The 13,457-nt window shown below is 40.3% G+C and overlaps 2 protein-coding genes across 2 annotated transcripts; both read left to right on the top strand.

The window, feature by feature from the left end:
• The first annotated feature begins 293 nt into the window (after nucleotides 1–293).
• LOC131437469 (retinol dehydrogenase 12-like) lies at nucleotides 294–5,400 on the top strand. The gene is made up of 6 exons (XM_058606842.1): nucleotides 294–876; nucleotides 4,078–4,341; nucleotides 4,408–4,756; nucleotides 4,834–4,901; nucleotides 4,973–5,089; nucleotides 5,155–5,400. The coding sequence occupies exons 1-6, from the start codon at nucleotides 812–814 to the stop codon at nucleotides 5,261–5,263; spliced, it is 972 nt and encodes a 323-aa protein (XP_058462825.1). The 5' UTR covers nucleotides 294–811; the 3' UTR covers nucleotides 5,264–5,400.
• Nucleotides 5,401–9,644: 4,244 nt separating this feature from the next.
• Nucleotides 9,645–11,092, top strand: LOC131437260 (retinol dehydrogenase 12-like). Its single transcript, XM_058606487.1, has 6 exons — nucleotides 9,645–9,772; nucleotides 9,834–10,097; nucleotides 10,164–10,512; nucleotides 10,578–10,645; nucleotides 10,705–10,821; nucleotides 10,956–11,092. The coding sequence occupies exons 1-6, from the start codon at nucleotides 9,708–9,710 to the stop codon at nucleotides 11,062–11,064; spliced, it is 972 nt and encodes a 323-aa protein (XP_058462470.1). The 5' UTR covers nucleotides 9,645–9,707; the 3' UTR covers nucleotides 11,065–11,092.
• The last annotated feature ends 2,365 nt before the right edge of the window (nucleotides 11,093–13,457 follow it).

Here is a 13,457-nt window from a genome sequence, read left to right as displayed (position 1 = left end):
TGGCATTACCTTCTGCAAGTTTTTTTCTCTCGCATATGAAATAGTACCATATAAAAGTTTCATAAAGAAATATGGGTGTGTATAAAATACGATTAAGAACGAAGAAACACTTAGGGAATGCGCTAACTAAAATCGATATCTTTTACAACTGAGATCTGTAGATACGAAGGAAGACATAAAAGCAGATAAGTTCTGAAGTCGAATGTATCATATTTCAACATTTTCATCCGTCATTTAACGTCATTTCAGTTATGATATAGAGAAGTACTAGCACATAAAACAGTGAGTTTGTAGAATCCATTACGAGGAAAAGGTTCCTAAGTCCGCGACTTTCCACCTCAGCTAGAGCTCTCATGACAGACGAAAGCAATACATAATTTACTTATTACGGATTATATTTCTACGCATGCCGGTTCTAAACACCATATCTTATCTGTGTGCGATAAGACGTTGAGGCAAAAACACTACTAAACCGCATCGAATGACTTGCAAATTCAACGTCGAAACAATTAAAGTAAGAATAAAAACAATCATAATTCTACGACTGAACGCACCAATTAGTATTCTAGTGAGAAGCCTAGTCAGACAGTCGGGTCTCAGATGAGCACACTGCGAAGCCCACGTGGGTGAAAAAAAAAACAGTACACCGACTATAGTTACCACACTACGAAATCGACAGAAACTTGTTTGCGAGTTTAGTGTTGAAGTGTAGCTCATTGACTTCGCATACGTCGCGGTTTCGGTTTTTGGTTTCAGTTGGTTGAATTCGATTCGAACGGGTAACGCGAGAAAAAAAAACTACACCACCGAAATGATCCCGTTAGTGCATATCGTTGCATTCTCAGTGATCGCCACTGTGGGATTCAAACTGTTCAGGTAAAAGCGTTTAATCGATTCGATTAATGATTGGCGTCCCTTTGGCACGACCTACTTCGACTAGACCACCTCCCCGGTGGATGTTGTCGACCCGCATCGGTCCGATCATCGGGCCGATTATCGGACCGATTGAGCACGATATAGGGCCGATTGTAGCGCTTCGATCGGCCCGTCATCGGACAATTCTGCACCATTTGCATCAATCGCGTCGACCTTAAAAAGCTTTATGTTTACATTATGTATCGCTAGAGAAACAGAGCGAAGGAATATCAAACAAGGCATTTTCGAGCCGACGTCTCCCCGATAGGGTGTGCAAGAGTGTTAAACATTCTTTTGTCTCGATCATGGAGGCTTTAACCTTTAGGTCATTCGCCTCTTAGGGCCAGAAAAACTCTGGCCCTATGTTTGAGGTTGGAAATCCAACCCCGATATATCTCATCACCTGAGTATTGGATATCCGCTCTCTGCTTTGGTATATCTTCACTCTTTTGTTCTACCGATACACTATGTAAGCTCGAAACGCAATCAAAAGCTTTCGTGCACGATGCGTCCGATGTTCGAATTTACTGGGTCCTTGATCTGCGGAAATGTCAAGCTTCAGTTGGGTCAATTTTCTGAACACAACATAAACAGCACTACTACTCGACTACTTTGTTAATTGTATTGAAAAATTGTTGCTGCTGATAGTGAAGACATTGAAGCAGTTTGAATGTGTTGGAAGAAAACCTAGAGCTGCAACAGCATCAACATCGGAACGAAATCATGTTTCGGTTGCATGCCGTTCTCAGGGACATCTGCCATTCGAACCGGGTCCGTCCCGGTCCGGAGGTCACTGAGTGTTTGTTGTAGATGGAGCCGGCGATAGAGGCTGGTTTATGTTTTATCTGAGTAGCAATGGTTGAATGCAAAGTTGTCTTTTCTAAAGTTTGTTGATTCGCGGTAAAATATTTTCCATTGAGAATAACTCTCAGATTTATGTATGTATATTATGCACAGCAAAGCACAGTGTTCTTCATTTCGTTCATTCGTTGTTATGTTGGCAAATCGGATTCCAACAATAAATTTGAATGTAATTAATTTACATCTCTATCTCTTATCTATTTCTATAAAACAAAGTTGCAAAATTTACACAATTCTTTTTTTTATGTTATCCGCCTCGACTTTCCCATATAAAGTATAGCATATAAGTTATATGTAAAATCCATCGGGAAAATGGAGAAAATATAGAAATTTGATTTGTATGAAATCGGAAATTTTCCACTCAATGGATCTTCAATTATTGTTTGGCGCGTGGCAAGTTGTTCAATGGTTTCCCCGCTGGAGAGCAAATTCAACATTTCACTTGACATTTGACATTTCACTTAACTTCTCCGTTCGATAATTTGGACATCAGTCATTTGCTGCGAATCCGTCGGTTATTCCAACAATTTTTATGGCTAAAGTGAGAGTGCTTGACATTTATTAGATTAACTTAATCAAAGTACTGAATTCAATTAATAAATGTGATAGATTTGAATTGATATGCGAAAAACTTAGGTTCTTTGATAATTCTGCAGTCTGAATATCGTTCAAAATCGGCAGTATTCGAAATTTCAAGAAATAATTTTATCCAGACATGAATTTTGGGAGGGACAGCTAGTATCGTATAAAAATAAATGAATGATATATTGTTAGATCAACTTTGACCACTTTGCAGAAATATTATGTGGGCCTTATGAGACGCTTGCCTGAAGCAATTAGCCGAAAAAGACCAGATTTGTTGGCTAAAAACGAAACGAATGCCTTTCAGCAACCTCCGAATTCACCTGATTTGGTTCCCTGCAACTTTTTCCTATTCGGTCGACTCAAGAAATCGCTCCATGGAACGCGTTTGAATTGAAAAAATGTTTCGAGGATTGGATCAAGCGCTGGCATAAGTGTATTGAAGATATTTGAAATTTTTACATGGCATCTCTGCTCGGCGATCACTTTGCCAAACAACCGTTAAATTTCGTACACACAGATCACTACTTGGATGTTTGTTCTATTCCCGCCTTCAACCGACACCAGTTCTCGAGCCTAATTTCAAAACTGAACTTTGGAACTGAATTCAGAACCTGGGTGCTGGTTCACCTTTCAATTTCAGAATTTAGTTCTAGAATACAGGTTCAAAAGCTAAAACTAAAACTCTGAAGCTGAATCCCTATTCTAGAATCTGGAACATGATTTTTTGAACTGGTCTATTAGCTAAGATATCGTTTATTTTACTTCGGTTTTGATTATTTAATCGTTCACCGAGGAGAACTAGTTTATTGACTGGTAAACTGGTTCAGAATCTGCAGGTGTGAATTAAATTCCGAACTTGGATTCTGGAACTTTGGAACTGAATTCTGTTCCTTAATTCAAGTTCAGAATGGAGTACTAGAATGATATTTGGAAAAAGGATTCTGAAAATGAGTTCAGTTTCAGAATCCTAGAACTAACTTTATGAACTAAATTCTTGATCTGGATTTCGAGCCTGAATTTCGCAACTGAATTTGGAGCCAGTAACAGGGTCCGAATTTAGTTCTTTACTTCAGTTCCTCAGTGTCCAGAATTCAGTTTTTGGCGTAGAAAAATAAGCGTTGCAAAAAGTTCGAAACAGTTGTAGAAATCAGATAAATTTCACAAAACGATTCTTTTCAGAACCATTAAAATATTATCAAAGACCTATGTAAAGTCTCCTACACATCCAGAAAACGACTATGGCATTGTTTGTGGAATAGTTTTACCACAAACGAATTTCCAGACATGACAGTCACGATTTTTTTTGGCGCACATCTACGGTCCTCCGTGAAACTGGCACCAATGGTGATAAATTGGTTGCACTGCTGAGTTCCCATCATCGCTTTCATAATGCAAATGTCAAACCGTGAGAACCCTTTCGATTCGGTAGCTCATTTGTATAAATTGAGATTTTATGGCACACTTTAGTTGAAATGATAACAATGCAATTGATCTCGAGCTCCACCAAGCGGTGAGTGCGGTTATTTCAGAAGGTACCGGGAACGAACCACATTTTTTTAAATTATTTATATGCACTTACATGTCTTTATTATTTATCTTTGGTTTTACTCTCTTTTGTTCAACGTTATTCGTGTATCGGAAATGTTTTTTCGTCGTTCCACATGTTATTGTCTCATTGGGTTTTTCTAAACTTTATGCATTTTATCGGCCTCACAGACTGTTCATCGAAGGAGGCCAATTTAGAAAATCTACACGCTGCGACGGAAAAGTGATTGTGATAACCGGAGCGAACACCGGAATCGGCAAGGAAACCGCCAAAGAACTGTTGAAACGTGGCGGAAAGGTCTACATTGCGTGTCGCTCTCTGGAAAAGGCGAATCAGGCTCGATCGGAACTAATAGCGGAGACTGGCCGGAGCGACATTCACGTTCGAGAGTTGGATCTTTCTTCGTTGGATTCTGTGCGGAATTTTGCGAAAAGGTAAACCAGCAGGTGTTGATTTCTTTCGATGAAGTCAATAACAAACAAACAAACAAACAAATTTAGATTTTTAGCCGAAGAGTCCCGCCTGGATATACTGATCAACAATGCGGGAGTGATGGCCTGTCCAAAATCGTTAACCAAAGACGGGTTTGAGCAGCAAATTGGCGTCAACCATTTGGGACATTTTCTGCTCACGAATCTACTGCTGGAACGCATCAAAGCATCCGCACCGAGTCGTATCGTGAATCTCTCAAGTCTCGCCCATGTTTACGGTTCCATCAACAAGGCGGATTTGAACAGTGAAAAATCGTACAATCAAGTAACTGCCTACTGTCAGAGTAAATTGGCGAACGTATTGTTCACACGGGAATTGGCTAAGCGCTTGCAGGGGACTAAAGTTACTAGCTATGCGGTAAGTGGACAGTGCAACAGACAGAACGGGGATTTCTTCAGTCAAATGAATAATAATTCATACGTAAATTCCCACAGGTCCATCCCGGGGCGGTTGACACCGAGCTTCCCCGACACATGGGTTCATTCTTTTTCCTGTTTGAGCAGTAAGTTCGGGGCTGATGATCGTTGTTTTCGGCGCATGTCGAAGTAATCTAGTAATTCTTCCTTTTTTCAGCAAATGGGTAAAACCATTCCTGAGCATAGCGTTCAAAACGCCTCGGTCCGGTGCCCAAACCAGTCTCTACACAGCTCTGGACGAAGATTTGGCTAACGAGAGTGGGAAATATTACGTGTAAGTATTACAAGAAAGAAGTCGAAAGTGAGTTGATTTTCATCGGAACTTTCGTTTTTTTTCAGTGATTGCTGTGAGAAAAAAGCCAGCAAAGCTGGACGGGATGACGAAACTGCGCGCTGGTTGTGGGAGGTGAGCGAAAAGATGACTGGTCTTTCCAGTAAAAATTTATAAAGATGGAGTAGATTGTTGGAATTTGGTAAAAGAATTGATTCAAAGTAAACTGACAGGAGAATCGCAATAATTTGCGAGATCGTTTTCGTTTCTTAATTTATTTTGTAACTCGAAAATAAAACATTCACATTTTTCAATAGATTTTTCATTTATCTCGTCTCTTAGTCAAGGCCGGTGAAATCCTTTGCCTTATCAGGGGTTTGTTAATGGTGATGAGTGCTTTTTCCCTGTAAAGAGGTTCACTGGGTACAGAAAGCGCACAATTTCCAACCAACCTATCTGACGTAAGAAATGAAATAAATAATTTGTTGCTAATTAGTTACTGTAGTTTTGAATTCGTTTCTCATTTATTTTCTGAGTACTTCGCTAAGTTACTATGGCATTCCTTTCAAAATAAGCCTTAAAACAATTCGAAACCCAGTGGATATTTGTTATTAATTAGTTACGGGATTTTGAATTTGTTGCTCTATTTATATATTTTTTGAGTACTTCGCTTAGTTCATATGCAGTTACCGAAGGACCCCTCCTAAATAAGCTTTAAATACAAAATCAAACCTAGTGGACAATTTGTTGCTTATTAGTTGTTGATTAGTTACGGTGGTTTTGATTTTTTAGCTCATTTTAATTCTTTTTTTCGTGTACTACGCTAAATTCATATGAAGTTAACGAAGTATGCAAACAACTCGAAACCCAATGAATATTTGTTACAAATTTTGAATAAGTTATGGTAATTTCGAATTTCTCGTTAAATTCTATTTTCTTGAGTACTTTGCTATTTTCAAAAGAAGTTATGAACTAAGTTCAAATTAAGTCAATGAAGTACCACTACTAAAAAGTACTTGAAAATAAATCGAAACAAACAAAACACAAAACAAATTTAAAATCGCCGTAACTAGTTCGCAACTAATAATCAACAAATAATCCACTGGGTTTCGATGTTTTTCTAGCTTATTCAGGAGAGGTGTTTCGTTTCCTTCATATGAACTTGACGAAGTACTTAAAAACAAAACAAAAATTGAGCATCAAATTCAAAATTACCGCAATTAATTTAGTTTGGTGTGAAAGCCGCCATAATTAAGTTCAGTGTTTGCCATAACTGAGCGGAAACATATATTGGAGAAGCCAAATAAATGAAAAACTGACAGAAAAGATGATTTATAAGGAAAAGATACGCTCAGAGACAGGACTCGAACCTGTGTTCTTATGCATTCCGTGCATACGGACTACCATTTCGCTACTCTGAATCTTGTTTTTAGACACTCTAACACGCAGTCAAACATGGTAGAACGTACATCGAACATAGTCTACACTGATCAAATTATTCATCTTTTTGCGTTATCATCGACAAGAGGTGCCTCGCTATGTTTATGTTCAGAAACATTCTCAGCCTGGTGAAATCAACCTAAACTTCAATTCTGGAAAATAACACAGGATTTAACAGATGAAAAATAAACAGATCGCTGCGGTCTCTTAAACCACTTCTGTGAAGGAATTCACAAAAACAACACTTAATCAAATTTAAAATTTCACTTGCACCTGACTTATTTACCCTCAAAGACTCTTTTTGACCCTCTCTTACAGAAAAGTTTATTTTAACTCGATAAAAAACTTTTCTTTGAATAATAAATAAGAACAACACGAGTTTGCATAACCTTTCCAATTTTGAACAGTTTCAACACAAGTGAACAGAAATTCTTCCTTTTTTGAATTTTCTCTCTAGAAGACAGCATAATATTTTAAATATTTCTTACCCTGTTGTTCCGAAATGAAATATGGATTTATTTTAAGTGACGACCATTCAATTATAAGCTGTTGTTCGTTCGAACTTCGACAATAAGAAAAAAACTTGGAGTAGGTAATGCCAGAGACATAACCGAGAGATTGACGTAAATATTAGCTGATTTGATACCGTTTGACCGTTTAAGTCTTTGTAGCCCTGAAAAGACTCATTCGGTTACTTAGGCTGATACGGACCATCAGTTAAGGGCATCCCCAATGGAATCGCCATAAGGCGATTAACATTGCCCAATCACTGATATGGAGTGGCCGGGATTTTACGGGATTGAGGCAACGGCTGTGAGTCGGGACAACCTGATAAAGGTTCTTGCCCCCACTTACAACAGGTCCGTTAGGAACGCCTCAAATCTTCTCCCAAGTACCCCAGTCGTGGCAGCCTGCGTTGAATCGGGACTCCTCCCATTCCGCTGGTTTTCTGCCTGGATCATACTCCGCAGATCCCTGGGTGATTTGGAGAGAACAGCCGAAGGAGATTGTCTGCTATTACAAATAGCTAAACAGGTGCATAAAAGTTTCACAGAAAAAAAACTCAAAAAACTGGCTCTCCTACATCGAGTTTTGAAGAAACCCTGATACCAGGAAAACCTTCCCAAACTCGAAACTTCAATGGCACAAATCACCGGAGCCAAACCCCTTCCAGCAGCTGCTAAAGGCGATTTCCTTCAGCTAACCTCGGACAGGATTAAAGATATACTGACTTACTACACCGACGGATCACGCACCGACGCGGGCACGGGTACCGGAGTGTGCGGCCCAAACGCAGTGCTGCGTGTCTCCTTGGCGGTTATAACCGCTTTGGAGACGGGAAAATCCAGACACCCCTTTGTGAAGGCAATCGAAACATATTGTGGCGACAAAGTCACAATATGCTGGGTTCCTGGACATAGCGGGATCCCGGGCAACGAAGAAGCAGACCTCCTTGCGGCTATGGGCAGGGAAGCCCCAAGATTCGCCCATCTAACTCCAGCTGCTGACATCATAACACTGTTCCGAGTTAAACTCGTCGAGCACTTCACGCGGCACTGGAGGGCCGCAACGGGGGTTCTGCCCAAGATCAAGGGCGATCTGGCCAAATGGTCGGACCGCCCGGACCGCAGAGAACAGTGGGCACTGTTCCGGTTGAGAACCGGCCACACGAGACTCACGCATGAACACAGCATCTCTCGCATGAACACAGCATCTCGCTTTTTGTTTATTTAAAGGAAGAAAAAAAATTTTGTATCACTTGTCCAGTTGCTGCCTACACAAATCGTTCGAGGGTAATTTCTGGTGGACTCGACGGATTGTGCAGTGTTTTGGAAGGAATTACCGAACAATCAGTTAGATTCATTTGGTTTACAGTTTACGGTAGTTGTTTGACAGCTCAGCAATTACCGAACGATCGGTAATCAATTTAATTACCGAACTGATTACCGAACGTTCAATTCTGCGAAATTTTCTAAGTGTGTAAGGTCTGTTTTTACTGCTGCCCGCATAGCGTTTTGGTTACCTAGGCAGCCATGGCCACCAGACGGCTACCAAAACTGATTCAGAGACGGTTGTCAAATCCAATTCGACAACCGTCACTGAATCTATTTTGGTAGCCGTCTAGTGGCCATGGCTGCCCAGGTAGTCAAAACGCTATGCGGGTTTAAGATGACTGAGGCTACCTCGAAACCATTGTCCGAGGGCAAAAAAAGACAAGCAAGCGTGATAAGTTAATTTTTTCCAAAAGTTTCAACTATAAAAGTAAACTAACTTTTGAGTTCTTTCTGGTTATCTCACTCTGTTGAAACTTTAATCATAAATTGCTGATCATATTTCCTATGGCATGGAGAAAGAAATATCTTGATGCGTTTAGTACAATTCTAAATATTCACTGTTAAGTTCTACCCATTCTTCAACAGGGTAAATTTTGACGTATTCACGTAAAAATGGCCCTTATTACCGTTCTCACTCCACTTTCACATTCACTTCACTTACATGTCACTTCACTTGATTTTACCTATTACCAGTATCACGCATAGTGAAGTGATCACTGTGGTGGAAAAAAACTAATTTTTCCAACAAAATGTTGGTGGCGTGATGTTCATAATGACATCCGGTTCATTCAAGTAATTACTTTTGTCACAGAAGCGACTTTCGTAATAAGGATCTACATTCACTGCACTTGATTTCCACCGTGAAGTGATACCCATAATAAGGGTCACAGTCACTTCACTTGGTTTTCACCGTGCAGTGACACCGGTAATAAGGGCCAATGTTTCGCTTCCAATGGTACTCTGAAAACACTCCAACCCATTCACACGAACTTTGGGTCATACGCGTTATTCTTCATATCATTGTCAGAAGTTAGCATACGACAGCATTCAAAGAACTTGAATTGATACTAATGAATATTTTATTAATATTAATATTATCATAATCAACAGCTAAGTTTTCTCATTCTGGGTTGTTATACGGAATTAAATCCAGGAGGATCAAAAGTTCGAATACTAATTTCGTTTTGGCAAAAGTGACAACCGTTTCATATGTATGAAAGTTTAATCTAATCGCGAACTAGTGAGTGCCGATAAAACACATGCTCAATTTTCGATGTACTATAAAAGCATATTCATAGCTTCGTAAAAAGTGACTGGATTCCGACTGGGCGGATTCAATCGTCAAAATGATTTCACTGGCTTACATCATCGGATATTCGGTAGTTGGATTCGTTGGGTTGTGGCTGATTAGGTTCGATTCAGATTCAGGCATTCAATGGAACATGTTCCTTCTGACCAAATTACATCCACAGGTTGTTCATCCAGGGCGGACAATTTAGGAAGCCAACACGCTGCGATGGAAAGGTAATTCTTATCACCGGTGCAAACACCGGCATTGGCAAGGAAACGGCGAAAGAACTGCTAAAACGTGGTGGTAAAGTCTACATTGCCTGTCGGTCACTGCCGAAGGCAAACCAGGCCCGACAAGAGTTGATAGCGGAAACCGGAAGCAAGAATATTCACGTTCGAGAGCTGGATCTTTCCTCGTTGAAATCAGTAAGGAACTTTGCGAAGGAGTAAGTAGGGGATGTTCATGTGTTTCGATCAGTACGAAAAGTAATACTAATAATACTAATGTTTAGATTTTTAGCCGAAGAATCCCGTTTAGATATCCTAATCAACAATGCCGGAGTGATGGCCTGTCCAAAATCACTAACCAAGGACGGCTTCGAGATGCAACTGGGCGTTAACCATTTGGGACATTTCCTACTGACCAATCTTCTGCTGGATCGTCTGAAAAGCTCCGCTCCGAGTCGGATCGTGAATTTGTCCAGTTTGGCGCACAAGTTCGGCGGAATCAACAGGACCGACTTGAACAGTGAGAAATCCTACAGTGCCTTCGGTGCCTACGGCCAAAGTAAGCTTGCCAATGTGTTATTCACTAAGGAACTGGCCAAACGCTTGGAAGGTAGTGGAGTGACAACTTATGCGGTGAGTGCTTTGACCGGTCTAGTGATGTGCTGATCGAGTGCAGATAAAAACACACTTTCCAACAGGTCCATCCGGGATCCGTCCACACAGAACTGCAGCGACATTTGGGATCGTTATTTTTCCTACTGGACAAGTGAGTTACAGGATCTGCGTCTGAGAATGCAACTGAATTTGTTACTACTTTTTTCACAGTTTCGTGGTGAGAACCATAATGCCGCTAGTACTGAAAACACCACAGGCTGGTGCCCAAACCAGTATCTACACGGCTTTGGATGAAGGTTTGGCTCACGAAACGGGCAAATATTACGCGTAAGTACTGTGCAAGCTTCGACGAAAGTGAAATGTCAGTTGAATAGCATTCCAAATCTCAGTCTCAGTAGTCCATGCTAAATTATTCTAAACACCGAAAAATCGATTAAAATGTTTCATTTTTCGGTTCGCAGGGACTGTCATGAGGTGATTCCTAGTAAAGCGGCCCAAGATGAGGAAACTGCCGGTTGGTTGTGGAAGGTGAGTGAAGAAATGACGGGGCTATCCAAGAAATCGTCGTAGTTTTTCTCGAATAAAACAAAAGTACTGCAAATTGTGCTGAATCAGTTCCGCCAGTGTTTGATCCGAAATCTTCCAATTCAATGTAGTTGTTGTGAATAGGCTTCAAGCTGATTTGGTCTGAAATATGTTGAATTACATGAAAGTGTATTCACGGTGTCGACTGAGATCCAGAGGTCTCATTCTAAGAAAAAACAGGTTCAGAGTATAAAGTGTTTGTCTCGCAAGCTCCAGGTAGTGTGTTCGAGACTTGACTTGGCAGGATTATCAGGGCATATTCAGTAGTGTTCTAGTTCTAGATGCATAATTTATGTCAGTTACAAAATTTAAATCTGGATTTTATAACAAGAAAAACTGGCAACCCCAGCAGTGTTTTACTCATGTTTCAAATATATAAAAAATAAAACAGCATCGTAGACCAGTTTTAAATTTGACAGAAAAACTGGTCGAATAAATAAAACTAGAACGGCTGGCTGGGGATACGTTTGTTCCAGTTTCTGTTCTATTTTAGATCTTCCATATAGAACTTCTAGCTGCTGAATTTGCTCTTAGTGTCAGAAAATGTACACTGAAAAATCGGCTTCAAAACCTGATGAAACAGGAGGCTAAAGTCCTCATATATATAGTACTCCGACTTTGCTTTTCATTATCCCGTTGTTTAGTATTATTACCAAATACAAATTATAATACGGCATACTTCGACAAATTTTCAAGGACATATTTTGCATCGTTCGGTACACTGTCATGATACACTGTCAGAGTGACAATGTACTTTAACGAGTTTTCTATAAAACTAGCAACACTGAAGGGTAAGAACAAGTTCACCATTGAGCAATTTGACGTCTCTGTTACTCACACCGATGCAGAGTGCGCAGATCTATTCATATACGAAATTAGAATGTGTGCGAGCCGAAGTCAAAGTTTGTTGTGGGTTCAATTTTACACTGAGGTAAAACATTTTTGACTCATAATCATACACTGCGAAAAATGCATATAGAATTTCGTAAGCTATGAACTAATGAACCAAGTAGAAGACAGTTCCATTGCATGATATAGAGTTTCATGAACGATTTTATGTCTTTCTCAACTGTTCTCTTGGCATTGCAGTGTTTTTTATTGCATATATGTCTTCAATAATTGGCACGATGCGGCTCGACAAAATTCACTGGGTTATTTCGACATACTCACACTAGCATCAACCTTTCAACTGCTGAGAATAGCCACACCAACACATTCGCACGTGGATTGGTCTATAGTTACTGTTTATTATAGTGAAAAATAAATAAACAAACAGTTTTGTCGCGAATACGACTTACTTTACTATGGGGTGCCTTTTCAAAATTAGCCATATGGAAGAATGGGCAGAACTTAATCGTGAATATCTCGACTTGTATTAATGGTAGCAACATAATTCTTTCACCATTTCATAAAAAATTTGATCAGGAATTTAGGATAATATTTTGAACAGTGTGAGATAACTACAAACAACTCAAAAATTAAGTTTTCTCAAAATTTCAAAATAATGCGGAAAACTCTTTACTTTCGCTTGGATTTTTCGCGCAAGGACGACGATTTTGAGGTAGTCAGGCACATATCTTCAACTGAATGCGTATAAAAGGGGAACCGTGGTCGAAAATCGATCATTTCTTTTCGTGCGTTTGGTGGAAGCAGACGTCGCGAGAGTTAAACCATCAACCAGCAGTGACGGAGAGTGCACCTTTTGCGTGGTTAAAACCTCAAACGCTCAGGTAGCAACTTTCATTCGCTTGCTGGTCTTCAAGGCGAGCAGACTGCCATCGCGAGAGTTAAACCATCAACCAGCAGCGACGGAGAGTGCACCTTTTGCGTGGTTCAAACCTCAAACGCTTAGGTAGCAAATATAATTCGCTTGCTGGCCATCAAGACGAGAAGACTGCCATCGCGAGAGTTAAATCATCAACCAGCAGCGACGGAGAGAGCGCCTTTTGCGTGGTTAAAACCTCAAACGCTCAGGTAGCAACTTTCATTCGCTTGCTGGCCTTCAAGGCGAGCAGACTGCCATCGCGAGAGTTAAACCATCAACCAGCGGCGACGGAGAGAGCGCCTTTTGCGTGGTTAAAACCTCAAACGCTCAGGTAGCAACTTTCATTCGCTTGCTGGCCTTCAAGGCGAGCAGACTGCCATCGCGGGAGTTAAACCATCAGCGACGGAGAGAGCACCTGCCATCATTTGGTTTTCGGTAGTCATAACGAGAAGTTCAATTTTCAGATTGTAGTTCCGCATTGTAGGTTTAGAATTCAGAGCCTGCGTGCTGAAACTGGATTCTGGAACTGTATTCCGGAACTAATTTGAGTTTCGAAATTGCAATTCTAGAATTGAAACTGGATTCTGAGTCTGTTATTGGTTCTAAATTTAGT

Source organism: Malaya genurostris, chromosome 3 (assembly GCF_030247185.1).
Source record: "Malaya genurostris strain Urasoe2022 chromosome 3, Malgen_1.1, whole genome shotgun sequence".
In the NCBI taxonomy this organism is placed as follows: domain Eukaryota; kingdom Metazoa; phylum Arthropoda; class Insecta; order Diptera; family Culicidae; genus Malaya; species Malaya genurostris.
The sequence above is the reverse complement of the archived record's forward strand: the minus strand, read 5'-3'. Positions and strand labels throughout refer to the sequence as shown.

What these genes read in the sequence shown, in the direction of transcription:
- LOC131437469 (XM_058606842.1), top strand. Translation starts at nt 812, where the DNA reads ATGATCCCGTTAGTGCATATCGTTGCATTCTCAGTGATCGCCACTGTG. An exon ending in GTGCGGAATTTTGCGAAAAG is followed by an intron (nt 4,342 to 4,407) that starts GTAAACCAGCAG and finishes AAACAAATTTAG; the next exon opens with ATTTTTAGCCGAAGAGTCCC. An exon ending in TTCTTTTTCCTGTTTGAGCA is followed by an intron (nt 4,902 to 4,972) that starts GTAAGTTCGGGG and finishes TCCTTTTTTCAG; the next exon opens with CAAATGGGTAAAACCATTCC.
- LOC131437260 (XM_058606487.1), top strand. Translation starts at nt 9,708, where the DNA reads ATGATTTCACTGGCTTACATCATCGGATATTCGGTAGTTGGATTCGTT. An exon ending in GTTGGGTTGTGGCTGATTAG is followed by an intron (nt 9,773 to 9,833) that starts GTTCGATTCAGA and finishes TTACATCCACAG; the next exon opens with GTTGTTCATCCAGGGCGGAC. An exon ending in GTAAGGAACTTTGCGAAGGA is followed by an intron (nt 10,098 to 10,163) that starts GTAAGTAGGGGA and finishes ACTAATGTTTAG; the next exon opens with ATTTTTAGCCGAAGAATCCC.